The 25281-nt window shown below is 42.2% G+C and overlaps 1 protein-coding gene across 2 annotated transcripts; it reads left to right on the forward strand.

Annotated features, from left to right (window-relative positions):
- The first annotated feature begins 6626 nt into the window (after window positions 1-6626).
- Window positions 6627-23561, forward strand: LOC116374144 (zinc finger protein 135-like). Of its 2 annotated transcripts, none has more exons than XM_031824076.1 (2): window positions 6627-7001; window positions 21247-23561. In XM_031824076.1, exons 1-2 carry the CDS (start codon window positions 6809-6811, stop codon window positions 21432-21434), a joined length of 381 nt encoding a protein of 126 aa, XP_031679936.1. In that variant the 5' UTR covers window positions 6627-6808; the 3' UTR covers window positions 21435-23561. The 2 variants fall into 2 exon arrangements, with proteins under 2 accessions (XP_031679936.1, XP_031679935.1); XM_031824075.1 differs by lacking the exon at window positions 21247-23561 and adding an exon at window positions 10654-13056 and having other exon boundaries at window positions 6632-7001.
- Window positions 23562-25281: the final 1720 nt, after the last annotated feature.

Here is a 25281-nt window from a genome sequence, read left to right on the forward strand (position 1 = left end):
ATGTTTGAAGTTGGTGAGGGAGATAAAAGTCTCCAACTTCAGCGATTTTTGCAATTCGTTCCAGTCACAGGCAGCAGAGTACTGGAACGAAAGGCGGCCAAATGAGGTGTTGGCTTTAGGGATGATCAGTGAGATACACCTGCTGGAGCGCGGCCCACCACCTCAAGCTCAACAAGACAGAACTGCTCTTCCTCTCGGAAGGCCTGCCCGCTCAAAGACCTCTCCATCACAGTTGACAACTCCACAGTGTCGCCCTCCCAGAGTGCAAAGAATCTTGGACAACACCCTGCCGTTCTCTGCAAACATCAAAGCAGTGACACGCTCCTGAAGGTTCATGCTCTACAACAGCCGTAGAATACGACCCTACCTCACACAGGAAGCGGTGCAGGTCCTAATCCAGGAACTCGTCCTCTCCCGTCTGGACTACTACGACTCGCTGTTGGCTGGGCTCCCCACTCGTGCCATTAAATCCCTGCAATTATCTAGAACGCTGCAGCCCGCCTGGTTTTCAACCTTCCCAAGTTCTCTCATGTCACCCCGCACCTCCTCACACTCCATTGGCTTCCAATCAAAGCTCCCATCCACTACAAGACCATGGTGCTTGCCTACGGAACAACAAGAGGAACTTCCCTTACCTACATTCAGGCTATGCTCAAACCCTACACCCCAACCCGAGCACTCCGTTCTGACACCTCAGGTCTCTTGGCCCTCCCACCCCTACAGGAAGGCAGCTCCCACTCAGCCCAAGTTCTTCTCTGTCCTGGCACCCCAATGGTAGAACCAGCATCTCCCTGAAGCTAGGACAGCAGAGTCCCTGCCCATCTTCCAAAAACATCTGAAATAATCCTCCTCCTCACCTCAAAGTTTTTGGTGTCCATTACTGGCCGTTACAGGAAAGCCCCACACAAACCGCCACCATAGATTTAACTAACCTGTTCTTGGCGATAATTTCTTAATTCTCAATTCCATTTGCAGGTGGTTCTATAAAAACAAGAAAACTCAGAAAGATATTAAATCCATGTTTTGTACCCTGCGAGGAGGTTCCTTGCCATTTTAGCTGCCACACATCTAACATTTCCCAGCATTTTTTTCAGGAACTAGTAATTTCTATGCGAAGCGTCAACGGCCACGTGTAGAAGTAGATGACAGCGCGTAACAAAGTCCGACCAAAACAAAGATCTACACAGATGGAAGAGGCATATCTCACTCCATACAAAACATGTATGTAGTATCTTTCTGAATTTTCGTGCCAAGAACAGGTTAGTTGAAAAATCTCTGGCGGCGGCTTCTATGGAGCATTCCTGGAACGCCCTGTGATGGACATTAAAAGTATCATCGTTCATAACTATCATCAATATGTGCAAACTACAGTTGTTAGTCACCGAGCGTTTCTCGGCGGCTGCTGTGGAGATATTCAGGGCCGTGGAGAAGAACATAGCGGTGTCAGGAAGAACGAAGGTTACGTACGTAACCACGGTTATGTGAGCTGTTGAATCATTCCAATATGGTATCCTTCTAATAAGGTATCCCTCCGCGCAGCAGGACACATTCTGAGTAAGGATTTCAGATTTGTAGCTGGTAGTGCTGAGGCTGCGGCGAAACCACTTAAATAGCTGCCGCTGCACTACTTCCCCCTTGTGTCCTTTTTCGAGGTGCCATAGATCACCGAAAAAGAGGATTGGAGTGATCCGGTAGCACACATAACCGTGGTTACTGATAAAATAACTTTAATATTGAAAGAATGATGAAATAATTCCACTCTGAAACCTTATTACTGTATGAAATTGATGAGAATCATAAAATTATAATCCGATGATGTGTGTAGTTTTAGTCGGAATTAGGTTAAACAATGTATCTGTATAGTGGAAAAACACAGACTGTCTGAGCAAGGCGTAGCTCAGGATTTGAACTTGTATGTGTGTGTGTGCCGAAGAAAATACAGAGAACAGTTCAACTGTGTTTGAACCGACCTGGCAGGAACTCTGAGGAACCTATGAGAGCACAGGGAGTACTTCTCAAGGTTTCCCTAATCTCAGGGGAATGGAACTGTCGGCTAGGCAGTGATACACAGTGGTGAGAACTATAGAGATAAAACGCACCTACTGATTGTGTGGAAGTATATGCGTAGGATACCTACTGTCTGTGTGGAAGTATGTGCGTAGGATACCTACTGTTTGTGTGGAAGTATGTGCGTAGGATACCTACTGTTTGTGTGGAAGTATGTGCGCATCTATAAAATGGATGTCTTTGTATAATGGACTTTAGAACGTTCTCTGAATAAACTGCACTATCTTTTTGCATAAGCTGAGTCTTTGACTAATTATTATAAAACCCATGGTCTTACAGATCTCAGGGATTAGTCAAAGCTATTGATTGTCAGTTATTATCATTGGGATTGAAAATTCTTGTGACAGTTACATATGCAACCTTCGTTATGTAGCACTATATTGGATCACTCCAATATGGTATCGGTGAACTATGTAAGGGCCAGACAGAGAACAAAGTCCCATAGAACTGAGCTCAGGGCAGTCATAGTTGCTGTGTCCCTCCGTCCCCACTCAGGGAAGGAGGCAACACCCAGCACAGCCGTCCCAACCTTATTGCCGGGGGTAACATTGGCTCAATTGTACCTAGAAAAAGTGCTATACGATGCCCAACTGGCCGAGGCGAAAATGTAATTGAGGGGAAACTCCTCAGAGCAGGGCCCACCATGTAGCTACTCCTCTAATAGAATACGCTACTACAACAGAGGTCAGAGGCCGGCTGTCCAGCCAATATACTGCAGTAATAATGTCCACAATCCAATGTGAGAGTCTTTAGGCTCTGTAGGCTCTGTCCCAGAACTCTCTCACTATAGAAAACGAATAGCCAATCAGACTGTCGTATTGCCTGTGTAATGTAAGTGTCCAAGGTTCTGGCCAAGGTTCTGGCCGGGCACAGCACACACTTGGGGAAAAACACCCATCTCACGAAGGGGCATACATACTCACGAAGGGGCATACATCTCACGAAGGGGCATTTGGAAAGTATTCAGACCCCTTCACCTTTTCCACATTTTGACATGTTACAGCCTTTCTCTAAAATGTATTAAATCACATTTTTCCTCCTCAATCTACACACAATACCTGATAATAACAATTCGAAAAAACTTTTGTAAATGTATTTAAAAAATAAAACATAAATACCTTATTTACATAAGTATTCACACCCTTTGCTATGAGACTCAAAATTGAGCTCAGGTGCATCTTGTTTCCATTGATCCTTGAGATGTTTCTACAACTTGATTGGAGTCCACCTGTGGTAAATTCAATTGATTGGACACAGTTGACAGTGCATGTCAGAGGAAAAACGAAGCCGTGAGGTTGAAGGAATTGTCCGTAGAGCTCCAAGACGAGTCGAGCCACAGATCTGGGGAAGGGTGCCAAAAACTTTCTGCAGCATTGAACATAGTGGCCTCCATTATTCTTAAATGGAAGAAGTTTGGAACCACCAAGACTCTTCCTAAAGCTGGCCACCTGGCCAAACTGAGAAAATGGGGGAGAAGGGCCTTGTCAGGGAGGTAACCAAGAAGCCAATGGTCACTCTGACAGCGCTCCAGAGTTCCTCTGTGGAGATGGTTGTCCTTCCTGAAGATTTTCCCATCTCTGCAGCACTCCACCAATCATGCCTTTATGTGGCCAGACAGAAGCCACTCCTCAGTAAAAGGCACACAACAGCCCACTTGAAGTTTGCCAAAAGGCACCTAAAGGACTCTCAGACCATGAGAAACAAGATTCTCTGGTCTGACGAAACCAAGATTGAACTCTTTGGCCCTAAGCACACAGCATAGACAATGCAGGAGTTGCTTCGGGGAATGTCCTTGAGTGGCCCATCCAGAGCCCGGATTTGAACCCGATAGAATATCTCTGGAGAGTCCTGAAAATAGCTGTGCAGTGACGCTCTCCATCCATTACCTGACAGAGCTTGAGAAGATCTGCAGAGAAGAATAGGAGAATCTCCCTAAATACAGGTGTGCCAAGCTTCATACCCAAGATAACTCGAGGATGTAATCGCTGCCAAAGGTGCTTCAGCAAAGTCCTGAATAATGGGTCTGAATACTTATGTAAATGTGATATTTCAACATTTTAAACAAACCTGTTTTTGCTTTGTCATTATGGGCTATTGTGTGTAGATTGAGGGGGGGGGGGCAATTTAATCCATTATAGAATATGGCTGTAACATAACAAAATGTGGAAAAAGTCAAGGGGTCTGAATACTTTGAATGCACTGTACAAGTTTTGCTCAAAGCAGCCAACTAAAGTAATGTAGTTAACGTAAGTTCAATCACAAAGGCTGGTCTGAGTGCATTTCCTGTTTCATTGAGTAGTACAGCACAATTCACAGTTGCATTTCATCATGGGCACAGTGGGAATTTATATCTGTGATGTTTAAATTATGTCTTACCCCCAGAGCGAGAAAGTACATCACTTCCAGCAGATCTTGTTGCTGAGGGCGGCGTTGACCATGCACTGCTTCTCGTGGGGTGAGCCTGATGTTCCGCATATCATGTCTATGTGTTTAACATGGGGGAAAGGGGACACAGTCAAAATTGATGCATCTACAAATTCACTGTTTTACACAATATTGTATCATATTTGATGAGTTACTGACCTGTCTGTCTACAGGCTTGTCCTGCTGTAGTCTCCACAACCGGATCACACTGGCACGGGATGTCCATGCACTGGATGGACTGAGGGATGCACTCCTGTTGGACTGGAAAACAAAGAGACATGGTCAGTGGTGGGTATTTTTCAATGCTGTATCACCATATTTATCTGGACAGAAAACAAATTGTTTCTCATACTCAACACTCAATCCTCATGCCTTATTGTTTGTTCTTGTTTCCCAATCAACAGTCTGGATCTTCATCTTCTGCCATGGTGGATGAGCTACCTTTTCTGGTAAATACAGGGCCTTTTCTCTTTCCCACCGGAAAAGGGCAGCTACAGACCCAAGTGTTGTCACTGGGTTTCCAGTCCATCCCACCTGAAAGACAACAAAAGTTACTTTTACTAGCTAGCTAAATTGATTACTGAAATGAGATCTACATTAAAATACCATAACCCACAGACTTGACTATAGTAACAGTAAAATAGACTGGGCTTTGGTCTATCTGCACATCTAAAATCATACTATGTGGATGGGATATTTCTGCTGAGATGAAGGAATTATCTGGAATGATCAACTAGATGATCAGGACAGTCTAGGTTACTATTTGCCAGAAGAGGTGAAGTATTACAATGAGCTATACAACTACTTCTGATTCTAATTCTCAAGAGGAAAGTTAAAACCATCAGCCATAAGGTCACTGAAGAGGACCAACAGTGATAGGGGGATTGTCTGAAAGGTACTGACATGCAGGGATAATAACATAAGGATTTTGGGCACTGGCCAGCAGACCAAGATTTCTACATTCAGGTCCTACATCTGTGGCATGCAATGTTTATAAAGAAACATTTTCAATAAAGAGGTCACAACATTCATTATGCTATTTTTTATTTTTTATTTTATTTTTTACATGTAAGGAGGGTAATGTGCATTGTACATGTAACTACAGTCGGTGGTTATCTATACTGAAAAAAAATCTAAAACGCAACATGTAAAGTGTTGGTCCCATGTTTCATGAGCTGAAATTAAAGATCCTTGAAAAGGTTATTTCCCTCAAATGTTGTGCACAAATTTGTTTACACCTTGTGTTGGAGAAAATAAAAGGCCACTAAAATGTGCAGTTTGTCACACAACGCCACAGATGTCTCAAGTTGAGAGAGCCTGCAATTGGCATGTTGAATACAGGAATGTCCACCAGAGCTGTTGCCAAATAATTCAATGTTAATTTCTCTACCATAAGCCGACTCCAACGTCTTTAGAAACTTTGGCAGTACATCCAACCAGCCTCACAATCGCAGAACATGTGAAATCACACCAGCCAAGGACATCCACATCCAGCTTCTTCACCTGTGGGATCATCTGAGACCCGCCACCTGGACAGCTGATGAACTTGAGTATTTCTATTTGTAATAAAGCCCTTTTGTGAGGAAAAACTCATTCTGATTCACTGGGCCTGGTGATGCCAAGAGTGTGTAAAGCTGTCATCAAGGCAAAGGGGGGCTACTTTGAATAATCTCAAATATATTTAGATTTGTTTAAAACTTTTTTGGTTACTACATGATTCCATGTGTTATTTCATAGTTTTGATGTCTTCACTATTATTCTACAATGTAGAAAATAAGAAAAATTAAAAACCCTTGAATGAGTAGGTGTGTCCAAACTTTTGACTTGTATATTCACCTGTATTTACTCCACAAAAATGAAACAGTAATTAGCTACTAATGTGGCTTTCATAAAGAACTACAATTGGAACCATTTCCCTGTTTGACCACTAGATTTGATGGGTATTATGATACCTCCACTGTGGGGCTCTATTGCAACTTTAATTAGAAGGTACTAACAGACAAGGCAAAGGCATGAATAAAACGGCGTCTTGGGACCCACATTGAAACTGAGGGAAAAACTCTGCTTTATCCAGGTAATGGGCTGGATCCAATAACTGGTTTTCCATGAAATGCTCCAAAACAGCAGGTGGCGCTAATGCAATGCAGTATTTTTTTTCTGCCGATCAGCTTTTGTGAAAGGAGAACACTATCCATTTTTTAATATTTTTTATATAGAAATTGTTGTTCAAAGGGCGCTAAGCAGATTCTTATAGAAAGGTTTCAACCAATATTTATTTGATAAAACGAACAGCTACACTTTCATAACCATTTCCAATATGTCGAAACTACAGTTGTTGAATGTGTTCGTTACCGAGCGTTTGTCGACAGCTGCTGTGGAGATATTCGTGGTCGTAGAGAAGACTATAGCGGAGTATCAGGAACAAATCTGCCGTTCAGTAAAGGAGAACGAGCGTCTACGGAGGCTGTTGGACATGGCTACCAAACCAGAGAGAACCTCACACATAGCAGGTTTGTAGTGAAATACAGTTGTACGAGATTTGACTTGTAGACCAATAGATTAGATTAATGTGGCACATTGTGATATGCTAAAGGGAGGTGAAGGGTGTAGCTTCATCCCAATATGGCGACTGGATTAAGGGCGAGTATAATGAAGTGGGTACGTCAAAAGAGCTCTGCTATGGGTTAGACGGTTTTGATTGGTGTTTTTTTTCTTCGGGTTCTTACCATGTTGTTCAACTACTTTACATGCAGCAACTGTACCGTACCGCAAGAGTTTGGATGTCTCTTTTCAAGCTAGAGGACGAGTCTGAGCATTGGTGGAAAAAGTACTAAATTGTCATGAGTAAAAGTAAATATACCATAATAGAAAATGACTCAGATAAAAGTGAAAATCCAAGTAAAATATAGTACTACTTGAGTCAAGGTATTTGGTTTTAAATATAGTAAACACTAGAACCGCTGGGCCTCGAAGGATCCCCTTTATGCAAATGAGCAGTCATTCTGACTGCAAAATTCTAACAGTGTAATTAATACATTTCATATGCTATCACTGAAATAATAATTTGATTGTGTTCATGATGGTCTTTGGTAACATTGGAAAATATTTGTTCCCTGATTCCAAGTAACAAAATAGCATTTTCATTAGTTGATGTAGGCAATATGTAAAAACACAAATTCCACTGTTAAATCAATTTTATTTCTGGAGTGCCTTTGTTACAACTATGAAACAGAAACTATATAATATGCGTTGGAACATGGTAACAGCTTCCTTTTATAAGTACTTTTGTTTTTACAAAATACTAGGGCTGAGTGATATGGACAAAATATCGTATCACAGTATTTTTCTAAATGTTGACAGTATTTGATGGTACTTTATGTTTTTGAATATAAAAGTTAGACATTTGCTTTATGAGTAGTGCTTGACCCTGGGGTGGCAACACATCCATTCTAACTTATTTCAATGGGTCTTACTCATTCTAATTGTTTTCTACTGTTCAATTAAACTTCAACTCAAAATCATTTCCTGCACTCATTTGAGATTATTTCCACACTGTCACGTAGGGCTGCATGATATGGGCAAAAAAAAGTGAGGTAGCCTAGTGGTTCGAGCATTGGACTAGTAACAAAGGTTGCAAGATCTAATCCCAGAGCTGACAAGGTAAAAAAAAAAAAAAATCTGTCGTTCTGCCCCTGAACAAGGCAGTTAACCCACTGTTCCTAGGCCATCATTGAAAATAAGAATTTGTTCTTAACTGACTTGACTAGTTTAATAAAGGTAAAATAAAAACTCAAACTAAAATAAATTGATTTAGAAGATACTGTTGCACAAACATGCTGTTTTAGGCCTACACCATCACTGGTATCAGGTTGTATAGCTAGCTAAGTTTGCTCCGACTCAGTACATTTATTAGCTAGCTAGCCAGATAACTAGCGATTAGCAGCTAACAACTTAGCCACAACTTGCTAAGAAAAGACAAACTAGCAGTTTGTAGATGTTGTAGATTAAGAAGCAAAGTGGAAACAGCATCGTAGTTATCAACATTGTTGCATGTGCTGCATTGAACATGCAGACTGAATGCAAGTGTCCCGTGGTCGAGCAACAACAAATGCACTCGAGTGACAGGGGTAGGGCTAGGTCTGTGTGGAAAGCGGCATGAGAGAGCAGTGAGTGAAGTAGGGGAGTAAACTATAAAAGTGGACATTACATACAGCGTATCACATTTAACAAACCAAACATTCAAATACCCTTATAGAAGGTAAAGTAAAAACCCAAACCGGTCCGTGCATCAATACCGGTATATAGTAATATACGGTATACCGCCCAGCCCTACGACTGTCCAGTAAACAACTAACCAAAATCTAAAACTGACCCTTATCTTAACCCTAACCTAATTTTAACTCATTCTGAAATTAAATATACACTGCTCAAAAAAAAGGGCACACTAAAATAACACATCCTAGATCTGAATGAATGAAATATTTTTATTAAATACTTTTTTCTTTACATAGTTGAATGTGCTGACAACAAAATCACGCAAAATTTGATTTCCATTGATCATTTTATCAACCCATGGAGGTCTGGATTTGGAGTCACACTCAAAATTAAAGTGGAAAACCACACTACAGGCTGATCCAACTTTGATGTAATGTCCTTAAAACAAGTCAAAATGAGGCTCAGTAGTGTGTGTGGCCTCCACGTGCCTGTATGACCTCCCTACAACGCCTGGACATGCTCCTGATGAGGTGGCGGATGGTCTCCTGAGGGATCTCCTCCCATACCTGGACTAAAGCATCCGCCAACTCCTGGACAGTCGGTGCAACGTGGCGTTGGTGGATGGAGCGAGACATGATGTCCCAGATGTGCTCAATTGGATTCAGGTCTGGGGAACGGGCGGGCCAGTCCATAGCATCAATGCCTTCCTCTTGCAGGAACTGCTGACACACTACAGCCACATGAGGTCTAGCATTGTCTTGAATTAGGAGGAATCCAGGGCCAACCGCACCAGCATATGGTCTCACAAGGGGTCTGAGGATCTCATCTCGGTACCTAATGGCAGTCAGGCTACCTCTGGCGAGCACATGGAGGGCTGTGCGACCCCCCAAAGAAATGCCACCCCACACCATAACTGACCCACTGCCAAACTGGTCATGCTGGAGGATGTTGCAGGCAGCAGAACGTTCTCCATGGCGTCTCCAGACTGTCACGTCTGTCACGTGCTCAGTGTGAACCTGCTTTCATCTGTGAAGAACACAGGGCGCCAGTGGTGAATTTGCCAAGCTTGGTGTTCTCTGGCAAATGCCAAACGTCCTGCACGGTGTTGGGCTGTAAGCACAACCCCCACCTGTGGACGTCGGGCCCTCATACCACCCTCATGGAGTCTGTTTCTGACCGTTTGAGCAGACACATGCACATTTGTGGCCTGCTGGAGGTCATTTTGCAGGGCTCTGGCAGTGCTCCTCCTGCTCCTCCTTGCACAAAGGCGGAGGTAGCAGTCCTGCTGCCGGGTTGTTGCCCTCCTACGGCCTCCTCCACGTCTCCTGATGTACTGGTCTGTCTCCTGGTAGCGCCTCCATGCTCTGGACACTACGCTGACAGACACAGCAAACCTTCTTGCCACAGCTCGCATTGATGTGCCATCCTGGATGAGCTGAACTACCTGAGCCACTTGTGTGGGTTGTAGACTCCATCTTATGCTACCACTAGAGTGAAAGCACTGCCAGCATTCAAAAGTGACCAAAACATCAGCCAGGAAGCATAGGAACTGAGAAGTGGTCTGTAGTCACCACCTGCAGAACCACTCCTTTATTGGGGGTGTCTTGCTAATTGCCTATAATTTCCACCTGTTGTCTATTCCATTTGCACAACAGCATGTGGAATTTATTGTCAATCAGTGTTGCTTCCTAAGTGGACAGTTTGATTTCACAGAAGTGTGATTGACTTGTGTGATTGAGTTACATTGTGTTGTTTAAGTGTTCCCTTTATTTTTTGGAGCAGTGTATTTTTGTAGGTCAGGAGTGTCAGTATAGCCTTTTCTGTCCTGTAGTGTAGACTAGTCAACAAAATAGTTTTATTTTTGAGTGCAGAGAGGTCTTCCAAACAAAATTACAGGTATTGTATTAAGAAGTCAATATTGATTGACTATATTTTTTTCCCCTCCAGACTTCCAGCTACTGACTGCTGTCGTTCCCCCTGAGCAGCAGGAGTGGAGCCCCAGTCTAGAGCAGGAGGATCCAGAACCCACACATATTAAAGAGGAACAACAGGAACACAGACTCAGTCAGGAGGACCCACCTCAGCCCTCACATCATTACCAAAACCAAACTGTGGATGATGGAGAGATGAGCGCTCTACCTATCATCATAACTGAGGAGATCAAAACAGATCCTGATGGAGAGGACTACAGAGTACCACAACCAACCAGTGATCAGCCCCTTTCAGTTCATCCAGACTGCTCTGCTGCAGTGGAGAGGCCATATCAGTGTAAACAATGTGGCAACAGCTTCACACGTAAGGGACACTTGACCATCCATTCAAGGACACACACAGGAGAGAATCCTTATCAGTGCAAACAATGTGGCAAAAGGTTTAACCAGAAGAGCAACTTGACCATCCATACAAGGGTACACACAGGAGAGAATCCCTATCAGTGCAAACAATGTGGCAAAATGTTTAACCAGAAGGGACACTTGACCGTTCATTCAAGGATACATACAGGGGAGAGACCATATCAGTGCAAAGACTGTGACAAAGCCTTCAACCAGAAGATAGAATTGACATTGCATATGAGAGCTCATACAGGAGAGAGACCATATATCTGTCCTGTATGCAAGAAAGGTTACATCGCATTAAGCTATTTAAGACTTCATCAGCGTGTTCACACAGGGGAGAAATCTTACCAGTGCAAATAATGTGGCAAATGCTTTGGTTATAAAGGAAGCTTGAAGTCTCATATGAGCACTCACACAAAAGTTTCAGCCTGAACTGAGAACAACAAATGATTACTCACTTGAATTTCTTGTTACATCCAACTTGTAAATAATTATCATATTTCCTGCCACTTGACAACAAAACAAATGTAGTTGTGTGTTAAAGGTTTTGTTTTTTCAATTTATGTTTTCAGGTTGGACTTTAGGATGTATAGCACTTTAGCACGTTGGAGGCAGCGATTTGTGTCACCTCGTTAGTCAGTATGTGTTACACCTGTCCTGGCCCTTTTGCTATTTAAGAGTGGCTGGCCCAGTGCTTCAGTTGCCTTGAAATGTGGACGTTCGGTCAACACCTTTTTAGTTGGCTCTCCCTATTTCATTTATAGAAAATGTTTCATTTGTCTGATCTTCCCTGTATTTGTTTTGCTCAACTTTTTGGTTTGTTTCCTGTCTTTTAAGTTTGGTGTGGGTTTTTCTTGTGTTGGCCTCTTCTTGGGCAAATTTAGTGGGTGCTCGTGGTGGTTGTCATTTACATTCCAGTTGTTGTGACTAGTCAACTATCAGTGGATACCCCAACGAGTGTCTTTCAGAACCCCTCGTATAACCCTGCCTGTTTTGGTTGTCAGTGACTTTTTGTTACTTCCCCCTTCTGTTTGAGCAACATTATGTGGTTTTGTAGCTGAGGAAAGTAACAATGTGCATGTGGAGTGTAAAGCATCACTCTATCCAATTTGTAAGCTCATTTTGGTGCTTTTTTTGGATGCCTATTTGCCGTTATAATGAGGGAATTTGATTATGCTGGCCCGGGTGGGCAGAGTTTGCACCAGGTGAAAAGTGATTGCATCAGTTTGACACTATGCTGCCTCACAGGTGTGATCCAATCACATGACAGGTCATAGCCAGGTGCACCGCGGTTCAGCCTAATCAAACTCCCTCACTGCTGTATCTAGCACAGAGCACACATTTGGATTTCTGAACAACGAGTTCTTATTCAATTGTTTAACAATAACATACAGGATATTTGGGCCACTATCTTCTATCTGTACTGATGTTAGAATATTGAAGTAGCCTATTACGTATTTGACAATCTATATAATGTAGCAAATAATTTGTTGTAATAAAGTACTTAAAATAAAATGGATGTCATTCATACTGGAGGATGTATTAAACCTGCCTATCAGCTATATGTCCTGCCTCCTACCCCAACCCCAACCTGACCCATTAGGCAGATGGGAATGTATCTGGGCCTGTTTTCATGAAGCATCTTGGATGAGTGCTAATCTAGGATCAGATCACTCCTGTCCGTTCATTATAATTGAAAAAGCTAAACTTATCCAAGATCAGCACTCCTACTTTGAAACGCTTTGAGAACACAACCCCTGACCCTGTGTTACTGTTTAGGATCAACATTTACCTCCTCCCAGTTGGTGCACCAAAGACATTACAGTATGAAGATGGGTAGAAACTGCTTCTCCAATAGAAATCCCGATCACACTTGTAGGCGATGCAATGGCGACATTGTAAATGCGCAGAAACGTCATTGGGTCTTACGGTCGCCCCGCCCCGAACTGCACATGTGCAGGCCGTCAAATCAAAGGCACTCTTTTGAAATAAAGTTGTTTTTGACAAATGAAAACGTGTCAGTTTGTTACTTTCACAAGGTTGGAGTAATAGCATTTTCAATGACTTATTACAATGACTCAAATCTAGTTTGTGCCTTTTAGATTTAGAGAAAATGAAAAACAGAAAATGCTCTACAGGAATGATGGAGTCCATCCGAATCATCTTGGCTCCTGGACTCTGTCCACACATTTCAAGGATGCGTTGAGACAATGACTTATCGATGATCCAAGCCCAGCTCAGTTAAGCCCTACCATTTTGTCGCTGAGTTGTCATAATGCTGCAGAAAATGTACATTATCCCAATGGTGTTTGCAGACACAATATAAGTAACCTAATTCATGTCCCCCTAACTGCCCTGATTGCCTCTGTTGATCCTACAGTTATTGTATGCAGTAATCATGTGCCTATGAACAAGAGTTCTACTGCTAGCACTGAGGCGGTGTGCCCTAGTAGGAAGTCCACTCAGCTCAAACATAATGAGCCCACATTAACATCTGTAACCTAAGAAACATGGTTCATGAAATCAATAACTTGCTAGTAACAGATGGAATTCATATCTGAAACTCACTGAAATAAAACATTTGATACAGTGGTAGAAATACATGGTTATAACATTTACAGAAAATACAAAATGCCAATGGTGGAGGTGTTGCTGTGTATATTCTGAACCACATTTCTTTAAAGCTTAGAGAGGATCTCACGTTAAATACTGTTGAAGTAATATGGCTACAGGTTCATCTGCTTAACCTAAAGCCCATTCTTGTGGGAAGCTGCTATAGACCACCAAGTGCTAATCGTATCTGGATAATGTGTGTGAAATGCTTGATAATGTATGTGACATCAACAGAGAGGTATATTTTCTGGGTGATTTAAATATTGACTGGCTTTCATTAAGTTGCTCACTCAAGAAAAAGCTTCAAACTGTAACCAGTGCTTGCAGCCTGGTTCAGATTATCAGTCAACCTACCAGAGTAGTTACAAACAGCACAGGAATGAAATCGTCAACATATATTGATCACATCTTTACTAATGCTGTAGAAATTTGCTTTAAAGCAGTATTCAAATCCATTGGATGTAGTGATCACAATAAAGTAGCCATATCTAGGAAAATCAACATTTCAAAGGCTGTGCCTAGTCGTGTATAAGAGGTCATACAATGTGTAGTGATTCTTATGTTGATGATGTAAAGAATATTTGCTGGTCTGTGATGTGTAATGAGGAGCAACCAGACGCTCCACTTGACACATTTATAAAATTGCTTATTCCAGTTACTAATAAGCATGCCCGCATTAAGACAATGACTGTAAAAACTTAAATGCCTGGAGTTTGAGTGAAGAATTTAAAAATTGTAGGGTTGAGAGCGATGAGGCAAAAGTAATGGCAAATAAATCTGGCTGCACAACCGATTGGCAAACATACTGCAAATTGAGAAATCATATTACTAAACGGAATTTAAACAAGAAACCATACTATGAAACACAGACAAAAGTATATAAAGAATAATAGTAAAAAGCTTTGGAGCACCTTAAATTAAATTTTAGACAAAAAGGTCAACTTGGCTCCATCATTCATTAAAACAGATGGCTCATTTGTCACAAAACCCACTGATATTGCCAATTACTTTAATGATTTTGTCAATAGCAAGATTAGCAAACTTTGGCATGACATGCCAGCAAAAAACGCTGACACTACACATCCAATTATAACTCGTAAAATTATGAAAGGTAAGCATTGTCATTTTGAGTGTGGAAGAGGTGAAAACATTATTGTTGTCTATCAACAATGACAAGCCACCAGGGTCTGACAACTTGGATGGAAAATTACTGAGGATAAAAGTGGATGATACTGCAACTCCTATTTGTCATATCTTCAATCTAAGCCTACTAGAAAGTGTGTGCCCTCAGGCCTGGAGGAAAACAAAAGTAATTCCATTACCAAAGAACAGTAAGCCCCCTTTACTGGCTCAAATAGCTGACCAATCAGCCTGTTACCAACCCTTAGTGGGCGTTGTTTTGTTAGACTTCAGTGCGGCTTTTGGCATTATCGATCAAAGTCTTCTTTTGGAAAACGTATGTGTTATGGCTAGGGCTGTCACTGTGACCGTATTACCTCCATACCGGCGGTCAAGAGTCATGAACGCAGTCAAATTCCACGTGACTGTTTAGTCACGGTAATTAGGCTTCTCCAAGCTCTGATGCTGCTGATGGTCATTAGTAGTCTACCAAACTTACTAACTGCCCGGTACTCAACACTCTATTGTCTCTATAATCACTGACACCAATGCAAATGTATTCGAAAATATAATCAAACCCTTCTTGAGAGCCCATGACCTCATGTTGCGCAACATTTCAATAGGTTATGCAATTGCGTGAGAAAACAGAATGATGGCCTCTACTGAAAAAAGGAGGATCAAATTTCTGATAATGGTCTATTCTAAATCTAAATAAATTTCACACATATTATTTAGTATAATATATTATGTAAAGACAAGATTGAATCAAGAATAGTCTGATGGGTGACAATATTAGCCTATCACTTGTGAATTATATATTGATAATAAGAAACAATGCCTTTTTTTGCAACTTTTTCGAATCATAGTCCCACACCTCATGTAGCCTAGCCCATAGGCCTATATGTTTTAATAAGGTTTGTATCACAACTAAAGTGGCCAAATAACTTCTTAAAATGAAGCACATTAATCCGCTTTATAAAGGGTGTAGCGGCTAACTGGCATACATAAACAGCACGTGAGTTTCAAGTTTGGGCATTGCTGTGCGTATAATGTGAAGAAATAGCCTTAGAGTTTATCAAAATATTAAGCTAAACGTTCTGATCTGTTGCATCAGCCTCATTCCGTAAAAAAATTGTTTTGATGCAAATGGTTGTATTAATTTGGGATCTATCGCATCCCACAACTGTCCCAGACTATGTTTGGAATATTTATTTCTCGCACAGAATAGAATAGGTCGAACTCTGTACTTTGGGGGATAGAAGATTGACATAAACTAGTGCTTTTGTTGTTCGTTAGGCCTACTCATCTTGTTGGCTGATGTAAAGTAAATGTGGACAGTTCTTCCAATAGCTTCAATATGCACCTCAGAATTGGATAAGGACGGCGCAGTTGGGTCCCTGATGTGTCTGTCTTGTGGCCTGTGAGAAAGACCCGATCATGTGATGCAGAGTGCAGCACTCAGCGAGAAGGGCACAACTTCCACTGGCTGCAAAAGGCATGGATTGTTTTGGGGGGCATTACGGCCACACAAAGGGATGCTGGCGTGAAATTGTAGGCATTATCAAGTGCTTGTCAAATTGTGAATGAGAGACTGATGTACAGTAGTGTGTACAGCCTACACACAAAAAAACACAAAGCAGAGCCAATGCCTTTCAAGCGACTTTTTTCAAATCATCATTAGAGTCGCATCATGCAGCCTTACAATGTATTAAAAAGTGTGTGGAAGCCAGGAGATGCTAAATGTGTTTATGTGAATTAACGGTCAATTACCGTGAGACCGATAGTTGTTGTCATGACAATCACTGGTTGATGAAATTTCATGACCGCCAAAGCCCTAGTTATGGCTTTACACCCTCTGTTATATTTTGGATAAAGAGTTACCTGCCTAACAGAACACAGAAGGTGTTCTTTAATGGAAGCCTCTCCAACACAATCATAGAATCAGGAATTCCCCAGGGCAGCCCCCTACTTATTTCAATCTTTACTAATTACTTGCCAATGGCTTTGAGTAAAGCAAGGAATACATTGGTCAGTAATAAAGCCTCTCTTGAAAAAAGCCAAAACTTGACCCAGAAAATATAAAAAACTATCGGCCCATATCGAATCTTCCATTCCTCTCAAAAATGTTAGAAAAAGCTGTTGCGCAGCAACTCACTGCCTTCCTGAAGACAAACAATGTATATGAAATGCTTCAGTCTGGTTTTAGATCCCATCATAGCACTAAGACTGCACTTGTGAAGGTGGTAAATGACATTTTAATGGCATCAGACCAAGGCTCTGCATCTGTCTGCGTGCTCCTAGACCTTAGTGCTGCTTTTGATACCATCGATCACCACAGTCTTTTGGAGAGATTCGAAACACAAATTGGTCTACACGGACAAGTTCTGGCCTGGTTTAGATCTTATCTGTCGGAACGATATCAGTTTGTCTCTGTGAATGGTTTGTCCTCTGACAAATCAACTGTAAATTTCGGTGTTCCTCAAAGTTCCGTTTTGGGACCACTATTGTTTTCACTATATAGTTTACCTCTTGGGGATGTCATTCGAAAACATAATGTTAACTTTCACTGCTATGCGGATGACACACAGCTGTACATTTCAATGAAACATGGTGCAGCCCCAAAATTGCCGTCGCTAGAAGCCTGTGTTTCAGACATAAAGAAGTGGATGGCTGCAAACGTTCTACTTTTAAACTCGGACAAAACAGAGATGCTTGTTCTAGGTCCCAAGAAACAAACAGATCTTCTGTTGAATCTGACAATTAATCTTGATGGTTGTACAGTCGTCTCAAATAAAACTGTGAAGGGACCCATATTGAAACTGAGGGCAAAACTTGGTCCAGGTAATGTGGCTCAAAGATCTCATACCTTAACATAAAATATTTGGGAATATACTGACTGACAACAATGGTTTTCCATGAAATGCTCCAATACGGCAGGTGGTGTTATTGTAATTAAGTCTTTTTTTCACCGACCAACTTTAGCGAAACGAGAACAAGGTCGCTATCAACCGGTACGCAGAATCAGAGAGAGAGAGGTTTCAACCAACATCTCTTTAATAAAACGAACAGCTTGACTTTCATAACCATTGTCAATATGTCCAAACTACAGTTGTTGAATGTGTTCGTCACCAAGCGTTTGTCAGCAGCTGCTGTGGAGATATTCGTGGTCGTGGAGAAGATTATAGCAGAGTATCAGGAAGAAATCTGCCGTTCAGCAGAGGAGACCGAGCGTCTACGGAGGCTGTTGGACATGGTTAGCAAACCAGAGATAACGTTGCACAGAGTAGGTTTGTAGCGAAATGCAGTTGTTGTAACGAGATTTGACTTGTAGACTAGTTAATAGACTAGATGCATGTGGCACGTTGTGTTATGCCGAAGGGTACATGCATTGTGCCCAAATTGATGACGTATGTCGAGTGGAGACGAATGGATTCGGTTCAGTCAGTCGTCCTGGTGAGACTAGTTTATGCTGGCTAATTGTCATTGACCCCATTTATTTTGATGGGCAAGCGAAAGGGAGAAATGACTTGTATTATTGGTCACCATTCTAGACATCACCGTGACCTGCCAATTAGCTAACGTAACGAATTAAAAACTTGATTCATTGGAATACTGCGTTACAAATGCTTATTTCAAAGAGCGCTCCGTAAGCCAAGTATCAGTGGTTGAAAACTAGGTATGTTGCACTGGAACACATTTAAATATTTTTTAAAAAGCCATACATTGGGTCCGCCATGGTTCAGTGTAGCCTAGTAACGCTAATATATGGAATATACAGTGCATTCGGAAAGTATTCAAACCCCTTCCACATTTTGTTACATTACAGCCTTATTCTAAAACGGACACAATTTAATTTTACCCTCATCAATCTACAGACAATACCCCATAATGACACAGCGAAAACAGGTTATACATTTAACACTTACATAAGTATTCAAACCCTTTGTTATTAGACTCAATTGAGCTCAGGTGCATCCTGTTTTTATTGATTATCCTTGAGATGTTTCAACAACTTGATTGGAGTCCACTTGTCCAATCAATTGAATGTACCACATGATTTGGAAAGGCACACACCGGTCTATATAAGGTCCCACAGTTGACAGTGGATGTCCGAGCAAAACCAAGCCATGAAGTCGAAGGAATTGTCCGTAGAGCTTCGAGACAGGATTCTGTCGAAGCACAGATCTGGGGCAGGGTACCAAAACATTTCTGCAGCATTTGAAGGTCCCCTAGAACACAGCGACCTCCATCATTCTTAAATGGAAGAGGTTTGGAACCACCAAGTCTCTTCCTAGAGCTGGCCACCTGGCTAAACTGAGCAATCAGGGGAGAAGTGACCAAGAACCCGATGGTCACTCTGACAGAGCTCCAGAGTTCCTCTGTGGAGATGGGAGAACCTTCCAGAAGGACAACTATTCTCTGCAGCACTCCACCAAATCAGGGCTTTATAGTAGAGTGGCCAGACGGAAGCCACTCCTCAGTAAAAGGCACATGACAGTCCATTTGGAGTTTGCCAAAAGGCACCTAAACTATTCTCTTTGGCCTGAATGCCAAGCGTCACATCTGGACCTGGCACCATCTCTACGATGAGGCATGGTGGTGGCAGCATCATGCTGTGGGGATGTTTTTTCAGCGACAGGGACTGGGAGACTAGTCAGAATCGAGGGAAAGATGAACGGAGCAAAGTACAGAGAGATCCTTGATGAAAACCTGCTCCAGACCGCTCAGGACCTCAGACTGGGGGCGAAGGTTCACCTTCCAACAGGACAACAACCCTAAGCACACAGCAAAGACAACGCAGGAGTGCCTTCGGGACAAGTCTCTGAATGTCCTTGAGTGGTCCGGCCAGAGCCCGGACTTGAACCCGATTTGAACATCTCTGGAGAGACCTGAGAATAGCTGTGCAGTGACACTCCCCATCCAACCTGACAGATCTTGAGAGGATCTGCAGAGAAGTATGGGAGAAACTCCCCAAATACAGGTGTGCCAAGCTTCTAGCTTCATACCCAACAAGACTCAAGGCTGTATTCGCTGCCAAAAGCGCCTCAACAAAGTACTGAGTAAAGGGTCTGAATACTTATGGAAATGTGATATTTCCTTTTTTTTGGTCATTATGGGGTATTGTGTATAGATTGATGAAGGGGAAAAAAAACAATTGAATCCATCTTAGAATAAGGCTGTAACGTAACAATGTGGAAAAAGTCAAGGGGTCTGAATACTTTCCGAATGCATTGTACTGTACCAACGTTTACTACCTGAATTATTGGGATCATCTGGTTACCACCAGTGTTTGGAATACATTGAGCTCGTTGACAAACACAGACCGTGGGAGGCCTTTTCACACGGGGATGTATTTGTCAAAGGTGGGTCTGTGTAAACTATGAGGTTCTATTGGAGAAAGGTTGATAGCAGTGAATGTCATCATGATTTACTGTTACAGTATTTCTAAGTAGCAGACATATCAGACAGGGAAACTAAGAGCATTCAGATGTTTCTGCCTGACTGTGGCACTCTTTACCGGAGTTTGAGTTAAGATTTTCTTGTGATTACAACAAAACTACTTATTTGACTAAACTATAGATTTAAATAAATTGTGTTTCTTTAAAAAAGATGGGCCTGACTGACGTGGACTGTTTCCTCACCTTATTCTCCTTGTGGTTGTTGGTTGTTCAGATTCATTCTGTTTTTATCTGAGTAATCTCACAAGTTCCAACTTTGGCAGACAAATGTCAAATTCAGCACATCTCAATCAGATCACGTAAAGGGGAAGGAGTTCCCATAGGTCGTTTGGCGGCCCTTTACGAAAACAACGAGAGCGAGTTACGATGACTGACTGAACAGAATCCGTTCGTCTCCACTCAACTCTCGCTGCGCGACATACGTCATCAATTTTGTGCTCCAGGCGTGTCCGTATAGCCTCTCTCATGCCAAAGAGCTTTGTATCTTCCTCGGTCGATACTAGTTACCACAGTAACAAAGGCGTAAATCCCACCTATTTCAAAAATGTATCTGAAAATTTTAAACCTAACCTTAACCACACCTTAAATTAAGATTAAGAAGCAAATGTTCGATTTCACTATTTTGCCAATTTTGACTTTGTGGCAACTAGTTGAATCCCTCTTCCTCTCTGGCTATGAGCACCCATGAACGCAACTCCTGGTTCGCCAACATTGCTTTGTTAAGTCACGTGCTGGGGTACCGGCTATAAGGACACTCCTGTCCTGTAAACAAGTAACCACAATCTAGAACTGACCCGTTACCTTAATCCTGACCATAAATGTAACCTAATTTGAACTAATTCTCAAATTAAATATTTTTTTGTATGTCAGGAGTGTCAGTATAGCCTTTTCTGTGCTGTGGTGAAGACCAGTCAACAAACTAGTTTTATTTTTGAGCACAGAGAGGTGTTCCTAACAAAATGACAGACATTAAGATAAGTCTATATTGATTGAATATATTTTTTCCCCTCCAGACTTCCAGCTACTCACTCCTGCTGTTCCCCATGAAAATCATTACTGTGAGCAGGAGTGGAACCCTAGTCTGGGGCAGGATGACCCAGAACCCACACAGATTAAACAGGAACAACAGGAGCTCAGACTCAGTCAGGAGGACCCACCTCAGCCCTCACATCTTTCCAAAACCAAACTGTGGATGACGTAGAGAGGAGAGCTCTACCTATCATCATAACTGAGGAGATCAAAACAGATCCTGATGTAGAGGGATACAGAGTACCACAACCAACCAGTGATCAGCCCCTGTCAGTTCATCCAGACTGCTCTGCTGCAGTGGAGAAACTATATCAGTGTAGACAATGTGGCAACAGCTTCACATGTAAGGGACACTTGACCATCCATTCAAGAACACACACAGGAGAGAAATCTTATCTGTGTAAACAATGTGACAAAAGGTTTAACCAGAAGGGACACTTGACAGTCCATTCAAGGATACATACAGGGGAGAGATCATATCAGTGTACAGACTGTGGCAAAGCCTTCAACCAGAAGATAGAATTGACATTGCATATGAGAGCTCATACAGGAGAGAGACCATATATCTGTCCTGTATGCAGGAAAGGTTACATTGCATTAAGCTATTTAAGATGTTATCAGCGTATGCACACCGGGGAGAAACCTTACCAGTGCAAAGAATGTTACAAATGCTTTGGTTATAAACATCGCCTAACATCACATATGAGCACTCATACTAAAGTTCATAAATGATATTACTGCACTGACTGCAATAATAGTCTGAAATGAATATGAAATGAAAACAACAAATGAATACATTGTCATTGGGAATTTCTTAATACGTCCAACTTCTGAATAATTATGTTGTTTTCTGGCAATTGACAACAGAACAAACTGAGTAATGTGTGTTGATGGGAAATCACCAGTCAGTATTAGATTGGTAAACTGAATCTAGCGCTCAGTTTCAGGGACCTACACTGCTGGCTTCAGGAAGTCCTCACAGCTGTATCTAGCACAGAACACACTCCTGTTCTCCGTATACATATGCAAAAACAGTGACCTCACCTTCATCAAATACCTGTATGCGGATGACATGGCTCTGGTTGCTTGCCTGGATGGCAAATCCAGCTCAAGTTTCTCCCAGTTAATTGATGACCTCGTGACATGTTTTGACAATAGCTTAATTGACGTCCATTTCACCAAGACTAAAGAACAATGCCTTGGTGGTAAAATGCGGAATAATGCAAGCAAACACACACTGACCATGGTGTAAAGATCCCTGATCGAGAGTGTTCTCACCTTCATCTCCACCTGGTATGGGAATTGGGACCCTCTCGTTCAGGGACAGGAGTAAACTGGCAAAAGTTGTCAGTCAGGTCAGCAAAGTAATCAGCAGCAAAACAGCCACAACTGCAAGAACTGTACACACAGAACATTACAAGGAAAGCACTCCAGGTCTTCAACGACCATACCCGCCCACTGCATTATCCTTCCAAATGCTGCCGTCTGGTTGGAGATGAAAGGTGCCACTCGCACGGAAGAATGGCTGGAGAAATCCCCTGAGTGGCAATTCTAAATAAGATGAACTGACATGTAAATGCTTCATGTAATGTGTATGTTTTCATCCATTTAATGTAAGCCAGAGCGCCAAAGACACTTTCCCATTCTGTGCAAATTTACTGGACCAAAACGTTTTCTAATCTCATCTTTCTAAACAACAGGAGTTCTTGTTCAATTGTTTAACAATGACATACAGGATGTTTGGGCCACTATCACATCTGTACTCCATGTTAGAATATTGATGTAGCCTATCACATCTGTACTGCATGTTAGAATATTGATGTAGCTTATCACATCTGTACTGCATGTTAGAATATTGATGTAGCTTATCACATCTGTACTGCATGTTAGAATATTGATGTAGCTTATCACATCTGTACTGCATGTTAGAATATTGATGTAGCTTATCACATCTGTACTGCGTGTTAGAATATTGATGTAGCCTATCACATCTGTACTGCATGTTAGAATATTGATGTAGCCTATCACATCTGTACTGCATGTTAGAATATTGATGTAGCTTATCACATCTGTACTGCGTGTTAGAATATTGATGTAGCCTATCACATCTGTACTGCATGTTAGAATATTGATGTAGCCTATCACATCTGTACTGCATGTTAGAATATTGATGTAGCCTATCACATTTGTTTTGACATAATCCAGGAAACAAACTACTTCCTGTGTAACCCCCTAGAGTCCATTGACACATCAGTGCATCAATCTAAGTAACGTAATACAAATCTGTCAGTTTAAGCTAGAGATGGGTTGTTTTTTTTTGCATTGGATGCTTCTCAATCTGCCTATGTTGCACTTCCGCATTTGTGGTAAACGGTGGCAGAGGTAGATCGGTCTTCTCACAAAAACGTCTATCAGTGTAAACAATGTGGCAACAGCTTCACATGTAAGGGACACTTGACCATCCATTCAAAAATACACATATGGGAGAGACCATGTCAGTGCAAAGACTGTGGGAAAGCCTTCAACCAGAAGATAGAATTGACATTGCATTGCATATGAGAGTTCATACAAGGAAGAGACCATATATCTGTCCTGTATGCAGGAAAAGTTACATCGCATTAAGGTAAACTACATGACCAAACGTATGTGGACACATGCTCGTCGAACATCTCATTCCAAAATCATGGGCATTAATTTGGAATTGGTCCTCCCTTGCTGTTATAAAAGCCTCAACTATTCTAGGAAGGTTTTCCACTAGATGTTGGAACATTTCTGTGGGGACTTGCTTCCATTCAGCCACGAGGATTAGTGAGGTGGGGCACTGATGTTGGGCGATTAGGCCTGACTCAAAGTCAGCGTTCCAATTCATCTCAAAGGTGTTCGTTGGGGTTGATGTCAGGGCTCTGTGCAGGCCAGTCAAGTTCTTCTACACTGATCTCGACAAACCATTTATGTATGGACCTCGCTTTGTGCACGGGGGCATTGTCATGCTGAAATAGGAAAGGGCTTTCCCTAAACTGTTGCCACAAATTTGGAAGCACAGAATCGTCTAGAATATCATTGTATGCTGTAGCGTTAAGATTTCCCTTCACTGGAGCCTAGCCCGAACCATGAAAAACAGCCCCAGACCATTATTCCTCCACTAAACTTTACAGTTGGCACTATACATTGGGGCAGGCAGCATTCTACTGGCATCCGCCAAACCCAGATTTGTCCTTAAGACTTCCAGATGGTGAAGTGGGATTCATCACTCCAGCGAATGCGTTTCCACTGGTCCAAACTCCAATGGCGGCGAGCTTTACACCACTGAAGCTGAAGCTTGGCATTGCGCATGGTGATCTTAGGCTTGTGTGCGACTGCTCAGCCATGGAAACCCATTTCATGAAGCTCCAGAGGCAATTTGGAACTTGGTAGTGAGTGTTGCAACTGTGGACAGATTATTTGTATGTGTTACGCGCTTCAGCACTCGGCGGTCCCGTTCTGTGAGCTTGTGTGGCCTACCACTCGGCAGTCCCGTTCTGTGAGCTTGTGTGGCCTACCACTCGGCAGTCCCGTTCTGTGAGCTTGTGTGGCCTACCACTCGGCGGTCCCGTTCTGTGAGCTTGTGTGGCCTACCACTCGGCGGTCCTGTTCTGTGAGCTTGTGTGGCCTACCACTCGGCAGTCCCGTTCTGTGAGCTTGTGTGGCCTACCACTTGGCGGCTGAGTCTTTGTTGCTCCTATATGTTTCCACTTCACAATAACAGCACTTTCAATAGACCGGGGCAGCTATAGCAGGGCAGATATTTGTTGGAAAGGTGTCATCCTATGAGCTCTTCAGTAAGGTCATTCTACTGCCAATGTGTGTCTATGGAGATTGCATGGCTTTGTGCTCGATTTTATACATCTGTCAACAATGGGTGTGGCTGAAACAGCCAAATCCACTAATTTGAAGGGGTGTCCACATACTCATGTATATATAGTGTATCTAAGATGTCATCAGCATGTTTGACAGGGGAGATCTCTTACCAGTGCAAATCA

The sequence above is a fragment of the Oncorhynchus kisutch genome, linkage group LG5, assembly GCF_002021735.2.
Source record: "Oncorhynchus kisutch isolate 150728-3 linkage group LG5, Okis_V2, whole genome shotgun sequence".
NCBI lineage: Eukaryota > Metazoa > Chordata > Actinopteri > Salmoniformes > Salmonidae > Oncorhynchus > Oncorhynchus kisutch.

Excerpts from the sequence above, each read along its gene's own strand:
- LOC116374144 (XM_031824075.1), top strand. The coding sequence starts at position 6,809 with ATGTCGAAACTACAGTTGTTGAATGTGTTCGTTACCGAGCGTTTGTCG. Across the intron at positions 7,002-10,653 it reads GAGAACCTCACACATAGCAG|ACTTCCAGCTACTGACTGCT; the intron begins GTTTGTAGTGAA and ends TTTCCCCTCCAG.